Genomic DNA, 13,341 nt, shown 5'->3' on the forward strand with positions numbered 1-13,341 from the left:
GAGATGAAAAAAAAAATATCCAAACATTTTTGTACTCATTCTTATTCTTTGACTCACTAAAATAAAATATGTTCCCAAATATTATTCTTTTTCACTCCCCACTTGCTTTAATTTAGGTCATAAATTAACAGTCATCTGGTGCTGTGATGCTTCCACCTTTGTAGGGAATTTAGATGGTGAAATCCCAATGTATCCTTGCATGTCTAATAGATAGTGTTGGTTACAGTCATAGTGTGGAAGACTAAAATGAAGAGCATTAGGTCCTGTTACAGATTTAACGACGAAACTTACTGTTCTCTAGCCAGTCCCATCATACAAAATATGAAAATTAACACCGACGGAAAATGTAGAAATAACACTGCCCGTGTGACACTGATGATAAAACATACAGGTGATAAGCAGTCGAGTGTTGAGCTCGTGCACAGTCCCAGATACACACACACACGCTCGCTCTTGTATCACGGTATGCGTCGCTGTCACGTGACTAAGTTCAGGAATCGAAATCAACCACCCAGTTGCTTCAATCGACTCTCTTCTTGATTGTGTTCTTGAGGTTTTGTTGGAAAAACTGTCCGGCAAAACAATGGCGATTATACGCCATCTCGTCTCATGGCTCACATAGATGGAGTCGATTGAGTATTTTAACAATTATTTATGTTTAGGGAATCGTTGATGACATTTTACTGAAGGTCTATTTGCTAAACTGGAAAGTGAAGAAAGACAAAGGGATAGGCTTTCCAATAGCTAGAATGGTTTGGGCCTAAAAGAAGACAAGAGGTAAGACGACTATAACGGTCTCGAGATTTGTTTTATTTGTATCTTTATCTTTGGTAAAAAGCATGTTTATCTGCATTCCTTAAAAAATATCTGTGACTGACCACCTAATCAAGGTGCTAACTTAGCTTGTGGGATTGGTTTGCTAATTTAGCTAGCTAGCTTGTTAGCCATTAGCTAGCTTGTTAGCCATAATGCTTCTCATAAGCAGCGATGAATCATAGAAGCTAATGCGATTTGTTTTCTTGCTACAGGCTACAACCAAAGCTATATGGGCTGAGTTCATCTCATTATTTACAAGGAATTGATAACCAACTTAACTAACATGTCCATTTGTGTTCTCAGTAGTCTTGTCCTGTATTTGGAATATGGTTATCCTACAGTTCTTAGGTTCTTGAAAGGGTGCTTCAGATTATAGGCTATTACGGCAAATGGCAATACCCCGTTAGTGGCCACCACAACTGTTTGTTACAGGTTAGCTTAACTAGCTAGCTGGCACGACGACCAGAAAATGCATTGTGTATGTGTGTGTTACAGATTCCCATTAGTTGTCATGATTTGGTGTTTGACGCGAAGGTCTTTTTGACTATTTGAGGTTATTTGGACAAGGAATTCGTTTAGCACAACCTTATTAACTTAGCTACTGTTGTTCGTGTAAATTGTCATCAGAGTGAACTAACTGAACACTGGCTGGCTAGCTAGTTACATAGATGTGCAACTAACGCAGTGCACATCAGATAGGTAGCTACGTACGTTTTTTTTGTATATGTGCTGGGTTGTCCATATAAGTGGTTGCAATCCAAAAGATGTTGTGGTTTGTAGCGTTGTTCAAAAATACAATAGATGGCAAACGATCGGAGTAACTGTGTTTGTAACCTATCTAGCTTCTACTGTTTTGTTTGTATCTAATCCTATTCCATCTACGAGTAGCTAACGATCACTTGCACCTTGCAAACAGAGTAAGTTGTCTTGGCAAGTTACCTGTACATATGGGCTGCCTACTTCAATAAATACTAGCACATGTAATGTTTATTTTCGTGAGTAACTTTATACAATTCAGTTAATGTTGTTGCAAGAAAGAAAACACTGGCAACAAAAACATAAACGCGCTGGTGTCACGCCATGCGGAAATAGGATGACTGATCAATACTTTTAAAAATAACTTGGAATGGTTGATACCACTGAGATTGCAGTTTGAAGTGTTTACGAAGTTTGGGCTGTTTCAACATTTTCAGTCATTGACATTGAGGATGCCCGTTGTGTTTCCAAAATGGCGAAAAACCAGGAAGTTCTTAGCTGTAATGGTAACACTATACAGGCCTACTTTTGCCCAGAAGAATTTAATCAAAGGCAGAAGTGTATATGCGTATGTCATTGCATTCTGTGCATTTGGTTATGCCACTGAAGTGCACTCTCAACAACATTTGCTTTTCAACTTGCTTGCAAAGCCAGTAAAAAAAAATAGTTTCAGAGCTTGTACTAACATTTTTTTTAGTCTGCATCTACTTCTGAGACCAGACTCTGTCATAACCCTTAACCACAGCAAATCTAAGGCAAGCTTTACCGTGTTCCACATACTTATTTCTTATCTATTACTTATTTGTTATTATAGTGAACCCATGATGTAAGAATGCATGAGTTAGTTAGTTAGTTAATTTATTGTCCACTGATGGAAATTCAGTTTCACAGTCACTGTACATACAACTTGGAGGTTGGGTGGAGCTGGCAATGTGGTGCTATAGAATCAAAATATTTATATTTCATTATCATACCAGTGATGGTTGTCCCCATTTCTTTTTTATGAATGCTGCTGGGTACTTAAAAGTTAGATTATCCTACATATAGAGATGCTTGGTTGTTTCTCAAAGGCTAAGGGACTTAGCTGTACAATGTTGTGGCATATCTTGAAAATGCAAGTTGTGGTGACAAAGGTGTAGGAGTTTGGGAAGTGTAACCTTTGGTGATTTTTTTTTTTTTAAGGAGGACCTTTGGCTGACTTCTGCCACAAATATAAGCCTATTTACTTACACTAAGCTGATTAATAGCTGCTAGGCCTAAATCTGTGAAAAAAGCTCAGTGAAAAAGTGCACCAAAAAATAATTAAGCCATTAGAGTGTTCATGTGTTTTATCAAAGGCTTAGTAATGACTGTGTAGGCTAATACATCATGGCATTGATAGGTGAATACATATGATCAGACAAAATTAAAGTAACCAGTTTGTGATTTTGGGTCAACTATAACCATAGTGCTGGGTCTAGTAAATGGGTACAGTGCCAATGTTAGGCCTGCATAGTTGTTGAGTAGGCTATCGGTTTGTACAAAACAGATTTAGAATATTTTGGGATATTGCTGTAACAATAATAACGTTGTTCTCTTCTCTGAATAAAATTTGCTCCTTATACATGATTGGAATTTTGAGCCAAAGCCTATTGTGGATTTTCCTTGTACCATGTTGGCATCAGAAGTTGAGCAATGAAGTAGTTGACTGGCTGTATAGGCTGGGTGATATGAGTAATAGGGTAGAGGTTAATGGTGTACACTTGCTCTAGAGTGTAGTCACTCTCTTAACGTAATGTCAAGCTTCAATCAATTTTGTTTCCAATTGTCTGGTCTCCAGGCAAACTTTCTAATCCTCTTGGCTGACTTGGCCTATGTTGTTGTATTTCAACTCTTTTTTTGGCTCGGCCATGGTGTGAAATGGGTAACCCACACATATTTGTTTGTGTGATGCATGCACTTGGGGAGTAAATTGCCAGAGACCTCATTCAACATTTTAACAATATTTAGCTGCTGATTAAATATGAAATTCAGGGTTCCCACGGGTCATGGAAGTCTATTCCAGACATGGAAAGTCATGGATTTTTTTTTTTTTGGGGGTCATTGAATGTCAGGGAATTTTGTTGTAGCAGTTTAAAATTTACTTGCCAAAATACTTGAATACAATATATTTCCATACAGAATTGGTGTATATCTGGTTATTAGCTTTACTGCTTGCTTGAGTAGCCCAACTTGGTGTTTTCAATGCCCATTTATTCATCTCCCGATCTAAAAAAGTAAAGGATTCTTGAACGCTACGTGGCTCCTCTGAAATCATTGGTCAGTATATTGTACTATTCATTAGTAAGTCATGGAAATTCTGTTTTTTTTTGTCAGGGAAAGTCATGGGATTTTACATTTGACTTGAGAGAGTGGGAACCCTGAAAGTTATTTGTACAAATTGTTTTGCTACATACAGAGCCCTTCTAGAGGTCAGAAATAATTTTGCATAAGGCCCTGAAGGGACAGTGTTTATTTATTTATTTATTTATTTTTTATTTATTTATTTTTCTTTTAAAATGGGAACAACTTTTACATTCCATTACAACAGTTTTGTGTTTCCTCTCAGTACGTTTTGCATTCCCAAGCAAAAGTAGGCCTATTGCATTTCCAAGCAATAGTAGGCCTGTTGCATTCCCACATAAAACTTTGTGAGGGAGCACAACACGTATGGCGAAGGATAGCAAAACCTATTTTTAGGGAATTTAAAAGTAACTTTCACTTCAAAAATGTACATTCTCACCATGACCATTGGGAAGCTCCGTACAAAAAAGCATCTGCACAATGCGCTAGATATTGTGGCATTGATAAGCTTTTTCAAAAACTGCTTGCATCAAGAATGATGATTTGTAACAGAATTGTTCACCCCTACCATGGACCATGACTATAACCCATAGAGTAAAGGGATTTACTTTGCCCTTAAGAGAGTGGGCATTTGTTTTAACAGCGTGTCCTGCTTTGTGAAGGTATAGCGTAATGATAGGCAAGTATATTGCAGGGATATGCTAAATATATTGTACATCCTCATTTGTTTGATTGACCAAAAGCAAAATAATGTTATTATATTTTTTGTTTTTATTATACACAATAAGCCATACATTTCCAAAGTGTTTTACTGACCCTTTAGATAAAGACACAGGCAGAATTATATGTGCTGGTAGATGACTAATAACTGAGTAACATGATGTAGGTCAATTTTGTTTTTCCATTTCTGTTGAAGAAGAAACAAACAAAGAAATGGAATTTCTGCTTTATCTGCAGTTTTATGCAACTCAAAATCAAATCAACTTCATGGATTTTTTTAGAGATAGATAGATAGATAGATAGATAGATAGATAGATAGATACTTTATTGATCCTCAAGGGGAAATTCAAGGGTCTCGGTAGCATACAGACATAACACACAACATGCACTTACAGCAGAAGTGGTAAACATAAGTGTAAGTATAAACATATAACTAAACTCCACTGTACAATAAGACAGTAGAAGATAAGACAGATAAGAAAACTAACAAAACTAAATACACTATATAAGTTAAATTAAGAAAGACCAATGTGCTTGAGGGTGATCAAGCATTTTTTGAGAATTCCTACCGAGAATTGTCACTTTTATCCACAACAATCACAAATCTCTCAAGATCCTTAAGGGGACAGACTTGAGAAGGTTTGCATTATTACTGATGACTGATATAGCTGTACATGGGTATCAATGTCATCAATAGTGTGGTGGTGCTACTATGACGTGGTGTATATTCCCTCAGAAATGTATTTGCCCTATTTTATGATCGTAATCATCATCAGCCAACTAGGCAGTGTATGTAGTCTAAAACATCAGTGGAAATTACCATACCTGAGTCGACAGAACGTCCAGATTTTGCACACGCCAAAGATCACCAGCCTAAGTGGCTCAAAGTACACACATGAAAGGCAGCGGACAGCCCTGCCCGAAGGCTCACCACAGTGACCTCTGATCCCTGTAATGTTTGGTTTATTGCCTCCATCCGCAATCATTCCCTATGCCTGTAGTCAAGTCCTGTTTGACTAAATCATAGGTTAAATATAATAAAATGTCATTTTTGAGCAGTAGCGATGAGTGTGGTGTGAGTCAATTTAATGGCCACCTGACCGGTTGTGTGTGTGTGTGGCTCTGGGTGTAGGCCTGGGTGATGAGTTTAAAAGTCAACATATCTGTGGCCTCTGCACAGATCAGTGACCATGTAAATGAGCTTGAGCTGTGCCTACTGAAGCAGCTCTTCCCGTTCTGTTAAAGAATGCACTCTACGTTTGGTTCAAAATGGCTCTCTTATTTTGGCAAGTATAGCAACTATTGTCCCTATCAACATGTTGTCCCTGTCATAGCCATGGGTTTTCAATGAGTTTTGTATTTCTTCTCATGTCATAAAGGAAATAAACTTGAGTGTGAGTCCAGAGAGAGAGAGAGAGAGAGATGAGGCAGTAGTAGACTAGTACTTTAAAGAACTCACTACAGTGTTCTAGCCCTCTGTGGGGGAGGGAGAATGTTTACTGGAACAGAGTCTCTGATTGGCTTGGCATTCCTCAGTATGATGAGATCACTAGGAGGTGAGGCTCACTTGCATAGAATAACATCTCCTTATATGGCGCAGCGGGACTGATCCATATCAAGGAAGGAGGTAGGTAGCAGATGATTGTCTGCCTCAGGCAAAGTTTGTGTAGCCTAGTCTTTTAGAAAAGTTCTTAAAGTTGTACAGTCAGTTTCCCCATCTGTTTGACTTTATTTCAGATGTTTTACCTATAGGTATCAAAAGGACTCAAAGTGTTGATTGACTTCAGAGTACAAGGCATGCGAGAGATGAACACACTATAATTATCTGTCAGTTACTTAAATTATTGGATTAGTATTTTATTTGAAGTGCTCACAATGAAGTCTCACTTCTACTTAATCCATGCACACCAGAATGTACACATAAGCCTATTTAAGAGCACTTTCCCTGGTCTTTCACAAAAGTCTCCCATAGGCTTCATTGTCACTTGCCCCGGCACCCCCGCGGCTAGTTGAGAGTGGTGTCTTCCGCGAGCTATCCGTAACCACCCTTCTCAAAGTGAGATTTATCAGCACACCAAGGAAGTTTTGTGTCGCCGCCTCAGATGTAAGCTGCCACGGGACTCAAACCGTGACTCAAAATGAAAGCCCTCCGTTAAGGGAGAAGGGATTAGGGGAATGATTTTTTAGCAGAACACCATACTGTTAGGGTCATCAAACTCTGTCGGAGTTTGACTCATACTCCTTTCCGATGGTTTACAGCCCTTGGCCATGGCCGCTCAGATGGGGTAAGCAACTGCAGATCTCTTGCTCAACTCTCAGCACTCAGCCATGTTTCCTGTGTCTACTGCAGTTTTTAGTTTGTTACCCCTTAGTTACCACAACCAGGATTTGTCAGCAATGTGCCTTGTCAGAACGATCTGTCATATGTGAAATACACTTAACCTGAGTTTATGTGCTGATCTGTGTAATATGAGAGGGTTTGCATACAAAGCTAAATGAAGTGGCCCATATTGGGTATGTTTCTTCTAACCTACATGAATGGACATCTATCCATGAGCCATTAATTTCCAGACAGAAACAAGTGTGCGTGAGCTACACATGGTCAGTGTTTTAGTGAGATATTTTAAGTTGGCATGTTTGCATAGAATGTCAAAGTTCTATTCTTCTGTTCTCCATTAGCCTACATAAAAAAAATCTTTGTCGTTGTCATGTGTCACTTTAAAATAAATGTAAAAGATTTATAGGACTGTCGACGAAAACCCCCCATAAAATAACAGTAGTCCACATCAACAGTGGACACAGTGGAAGTCGAAGAACTAAATGAACAGGCCTCTTTGAAACACCTGGAGACTGTTATAAATTATCTCTCGGATACAAAGGAAAGGGAATATTTAAGATGTTGTGAGCCAGAATCATTCATTTGTCCACTAATTATGAAATGTGCTTACAGGCTTATTGAACCATCTGCACAGCAGAGAAATCCCCTCACCAATCTACAGTAGTTAGACTAATCAAAAGTTCACAGCTTCTAGGAAGTCCGTAAAACCAGGGTTCAGCGATGGCTAGTTGGCTCGGAGCAAGTAAAAGAGCATGTTGGACAAGTTTGTTGTTGGTCAGTGTCAGTTTTTCCGCCGGTCATCAAGTCAGCTCAGTTCACCTGTAAGGTTGGGCACCGTAACCCGGTTCTTATATGTAACCGGTGCCGAGGCAAATGGTAGTAACGACATCGAGGATTTCGGTGGCTCATTACGATGGCATTTTTTTTTTCTTTTTAAAAACGAGGCATTACTGCACGTCAGGCACCATCTGTAACACCTTGCTCTGAAAGCACCACATTATGCTTAGCTAACATAAACACTTCAAGGTATAAGCTTAAACCAGAGGGGTGCACCACGGCTGGTGGGCCGTGTTTGACGGCTCGCATGAGGCCATGGCATTGCCAAGTAGCCTACTTTAAAGCAATATCACGAGCTCTTGGCGGTGTGGGGGGTGGTGTATTATTATTTACAATTAATTGAAAATTAAAGCTTAATAGCATAGGCCACGTCCCGCCTGTGAGCTAAACTATTATGTATCTTTGATGTCAATACATTGTACTGGTGGTGTGTAGGTCTAATTGAGTAATAAAAAGATCCGCACACTGTTCTATAAGTTCCCAGAGTGGTTTATTAACAACGTTTCGACCAGAGGTCTTCGTCAGGTGTCAAAGCTCCCAGCACCTGTTTAAATTTTGTATATGTGCCTGCACTCCACTCATTAGGTCTAATTGAGTGCCTCTCACTTTAAGACGTTTGTGTGGGAGGAAGGCTTGCAGTTTTAACAGTCTTACAGTTATGGGCTACTGATATGTGTGGATGCAATTCATAATGTTTTCTATGTAATTAGTTAAAGTAAAGGTTCGTACTTCTCATTGGGACAAGCCCTTTTGAGTCTTGGAAAATCCAGTTACATTGGGGTTTTGCAAACATTCAGTGTTGGTCAATAAAATGAATAGTAGCCCTGCATGCCTATTCGACAAGCAGCTGTAACTAAGCTTGCTAAGATAGACATCCAAACGGTATTCTAGCGTTAGCTTAAGAGATACGGTTTGCTTGCATAACTTAGCTTAGTTTGGTCTCCACAATTTACTATGTTGTGATAAGACCTCAGCAGAGTTAACTTGAATGCAGCAGTTTTTAACAAATTTGCACAGAATGATATTGCTAAGTGGATTTATTAGCAATTTTGTTAATCGTTTTCAATGCAATGCTTCTATGTGCCAACAACAATCCTTTTGCTAAAGTTTTGTTAAATGTGCATGCAGAGGAGGGGTGGCGGGTCTGTTACGAGAGAGAGCTGGGCGGGGCAAGGAAAGGCTTTATGCATGGAAAGTGCAACTCAATTAAAGGATTAAATAGTAGGCTACAACATAGAAAATTATTGTGTGGCGGTCAGTGTTGATCTTGTGGCGGGCCGCCACAGATTAGCCAATGTATGGAAAACACTGAAGTTATGACAAGCCATTGAAATTATGCCTAGAAGCAATGAAACTACAGACTAGGGGTGGGCGATATATATCGTCTGCGATAATATCGTGATTGTTGTTTTAACGATGTGCAAATTGACATTATCGAGTATTTAAATTTACTTATGGGGGAAAAACACTCGAAATTTCACATTGAAGACTCATACATTCCCAGGAGGTGTATGTGGGAAAAGCCCCTGGCCCCTGTGTCTAATTGAGTGCCTGTCACTTTAAGACGTTCGTGAGGGAACCCTTGCAAATTGCAATTGTAACACAGTTTAAAGGCTGCTGATGTGTGGATGGAATTCATAAAGTTTTCTACATAGTTAAAATAAAGGTTCGTACTTCTCCTTGGGACAAGCATTTTTGAATTTTAGAAAACACTTTTCCATTTACATCTGGATTTTGCAAACATTCAGTGTCAGAGTCAATAAAATGAGCCCTTCAACCAAGCAGCTGTAAGTAAGCTAAGCATGCTAAATTCAATCCAAACAGTATTCTAACGTTAGCTTTGAGATACTGCTTGATTGCATAACTTAACTTAGTTTAGTCTCTTCAATGTAGCCTACTATGTTGTGATAAGACCTTAGCAGAGTTAACTTCAATGCAGCAGTTTTGAACAAATTTGCGCAGCATGGTCATGATGCTAAGCGGATTTAATAGCAATTTAGCCATGTCTTCTATGCAATGCTTCTATGTGCCAACAAAAATCCTTCAACAATCGTGAATATTTTGTTAAATGCACATGCAGAGGAGGGGCAGCGGAAAAAGCGCAGCTCAATGGCAATTCAAGGATTTGATCTTATATTTAATTTAAATTAAATTAAACATAGAATATTTATGTGTGGCGGCTGATTTTTATTTCGTGGCGCCCCGCCACAGATTAGTCAATGTATGGGAAACACTGAACCCTATTTACCTGTGATGCTAACTGGTTGAAGCTAAATATGTGGCCTTACCCAGTCTTGAGTAGCGACATTCAGGCACCACACTATGTTTATGTCACACACACACACACACACACACACACACACACACACACACAAAAGATTATTTACAATGCAGTGCTACTGTCATGCATCATTTCTCAAGTAGAGCATCTAGGCATTCTGACAAGTTGTCATAACACTAAATGTCTTTGACCTTAAAGTAGATTAAGACTTATATTAAAGTGTAACTCCAGTGAAAATTGGCCCAATGGTCTTTTTCTGCATTAAAACACATCAAATAAACTATGGAGACAGTATTTTTTTGTTGATCAACCACTACAGAGCTCCGGTATATGCTATAGCCCTAAATCACAAAAAGTGGATTAGCTAAGGGTCATGAACAAAAAATAGCATTTTTTAACCAGTAATATTGTTCAAAACAGCACCAAACCTTGTCAGTAGCTTGCTCAGGGTCCCTACACATAAAACGAAGCACCAACAACATAATTAGTGAACCTGGAGTTTATTACAGAAGACTGTTAAGAACACTTACCAACTGTCCCCCTATCAGCTCCTCCAACCCCAGCATGAATAATAGATTAACCAAACGTGACGGGACAACAAATCCTTGCAATACTGGGTTGGAGGAGACTATAGCGTATACCGGAGCAAGCTCTGTAGGGGTTGATCAATGAAAAATACTGTCTCCACGGCTTATTTGATATGTTTTAATGCAGAAATTGACCCTGGGGTCAATTTTCGCTGGACTTCCACTTTAACTATGTAAAAACACAGTATTTCCCAAACTAGAATAAAACACCATGTGGTAGTTATTTTTTCAAACTAGTTTTTGGATAGAGTAATAAAAAAATATTGTTTTTTTAGATTTATTTTGTGATCATAGCCTAACAGTTGCATTAAAATGATTTATTGATCCTTGTTTATGTGCTGTTCCGCTCTTCCAAGGGGCAGTTCAGACAGAATAGAGCCCAAAGGGTTTCCTCAAAATCAGGAACCGTGTCCTCTTCGCTCTAAATTAAGCTCTGTTTTGCCAAGCAGCATTCCGCTGGTTTGTATACACTGAGGCCCTGGTCCTATTATTTATGCCCCTGCTATGCTCTGCTTGTGCCAAAAAGGTTAAGATGTGCTTAAAGCTAGGGTATTTAGGGAAAGAGTATATCATGGATATGTGTTGTTTGTTTATTTGTTTGTTTATTTATTCAAACAAAAACAAAAATTGCTGACGTTGGTAAAACAGGACTTATTTTAGTGTACCACACAATGTGCAATGTTGTGGCAGTGCAATCATTGCACTAGCTTTTAAAAATATCACATCACATCTTTAAAGTCTGTTTCTTTATTACCATTTTTAGAAATGTTCTTGCAATACGTTTTAAATTGACCACTTGACCATCTTCGGTCCTTTTCTCACCCTGTTCAAAGATAACATTCAGGTCCTCCTGCCTTTGGTTGCTTGGTCTGTGTGTCTCCTGTTGAGAGACTAGATTTTCTTATTGTTGTTATCTTATTTGACTATGTCTGTTTGTTTTAGCATTTGTGCACGTACAAGAATGTGTGTTAGGATAGTTTTGGGATCCCTCTATGTTGGCTTGCTGTAGTTGCCTTTTACTGTCCTTCACGGGTATGGAGAGGTAGGCAATGAAGCCAAAAAAAACCCCCAGTACTTTTGTAGTGATTTGATATCTAGTTGAGCCATCTGTGATTGTTCAACACCTTTATTTTCTCAGTGTGTAAATATGGAATGCATGACCAGGGTTTTGACGTAGAGTAAACAGGAATTTCATCACTACTGAAATGCTTATGTTAAGATTGTAAGGGACACTGTGGGCCTTACATAAGAGTGCCCTGGGTTAACACAAGAGTTCAGTGTCTGTTAAAAAACATGGAATTCATTCCCTTTTTGTGACACTCTTAAATCTACTTTTTACACATACCTTACTTTTTGTCTGCTTAGGGTGTTGGGGAAAATTTTGTAGGGCATTTTATCAGCCACCGGCCGTCAAAAGTTGAGCTTTGTAGAGTTTGTGTTTTCGTCCTCCAGGGACTGTTACATTGTAATTTAATAATGCCGAAATACCCTGCCCCAGTAATCTATTTGAGGGTGAAAAAGATGACCGTCATTTTTAATCTCATGTGATTGGTCGTCTGTGGCATTTGCCTTGCTGCTGCTGTCGCACTGACTAGATTCCCACTGGAGTGGTTAGATAGGTAGTAGAGTAGTCTGAAATAAATAGGGCATTCGCCAGATGTTTAGATGTGGTTTCTGTTTTTAGGGGGAATTATGTTCTGTTACAAGTTGTTGTGGAGGTCTTCGATCCCCATGGATATATCCCTTTTCAAATATGACCGTCTTTGATTAGCTGCTGTTACGCTAAATTCATTTTCAGCTTAACAGTGAGTTTTTGAACTGATGCTGTTGTACTTTGTCTTGCTTTTATACTCTTATATACTTTGCCATCATAGAGTCCAAAAAGCTTTGGAAGTTGCAATTTTCTCTCCTCCACGCTTAGTGACTGTGTCTCTGTTGTTAGCAACATGAACCGTGAAGACCGGAATGTGCTCCGAATGAAAGAAAGAGAAAGGAGAAATCAAGAGATCCAGCAAGGAGGAGAGGCCTTCCCAGCTAACTCCCCTCTCTTTCCCGAGCCTTATAAAGTTGTAAGTTTGTTTTCTTCTTCCTTGTTGTTTTTCTTTATTCTTCATTTCTTTATTTTGTTTTGGGTTGTCACAGGGAATCCATTCTGTATGAAATGGCCAGAACCTGAATGACCTGTTTTTTTTTTTTCTTTCTTTCTTTCTTTTATTTTTTATATAAATCTAGCTGACATTGTTGTTGTGTATGCATGATTGTCTGTGTGTGTGCATGTATATGTGAGCGCGTGTTCTTGTATCTGTATGTGTGTTTGTGTGTGTGTATGAGTCTCTGTGTGTGTGTGTGTGTGTGTGTGTGTGTTTGTTTTTGTGCTTTGTTTTGGAAGTGATTTAAGTCTGAGGTAAGTGCAGCCTTGCAGGTTCTCCCTGGCCTGGCTGCAAGATGCCTTAGCCAGACCCTGAAGCAGCAAGTGTTCAACTTGCCTCATAGCGGGGTCAGTGGGGGTGTTGACTAGTTCTCACTAGTCCTCCTTTACTGTGTATTCGGTCGTTTGTCTTCCCGGATTGTGTACTCCCCTTTTCCCCAGTGTAGGCCAGTCAGCTACGGTATGTGATGTGACCACCCATGGAAATGAATTATTGATCATCTCAAAGAGGAGTAGCAGTTCCTAGGTTGACCCT

General features: G+C 39.1%; 1 protein-coding gene across 5 annotated transcripts in view; it reads left to right on the plus strand.

Annotated features, from left to right (window-relative positions):
- Window positions 1-486: 486 nt before the first annotated feature.
- aff4 (AF4/FMR2 family, member 4) overlaps window positions 487-13,341 on the plus strand; it is a 30,745-nt gene continuing 17,890 nt past the window's right edge. Inside the window, exons 1-2 of one of the 5 annotated variants that reach the window (XM_048227444.1) lie at window positions 487-777; window positions 12,600-12,726. In XM_048227444.1, coding sequence (XP_048083401.1) covers window positions 12,604-12,726 — 123 coding nt within the window. In that variant the 5' untranslated portion in view covers window positions 487-777; window positions 12,600-12,603. Of the gene's footprint in view, window positions 778-6,102; window positions 6,900-12,599; window positions 12,727-13,341 lie in introns of those variants that run through there. The other 4 variants (XM_048227426.1, XM_048227435.1, XM_048227416.1 and 1 more) reach the window with 4 other exon arrangements.

The sequence above is a fragment of the Alosa alosa genome, chromosome 2, assembly GCF_017589495.1.
Source record: "Alosa alosa isolate M-15738 ecotype Scorff River chromosome 2, AALO_Geno_1.1, whole genome shotgun sequence".
NCBI lineage: Eukaryota > Metazoa > Chordata > Actinopteri > Clupeiformes > Clupeidae > Alosa > Alosa alosa.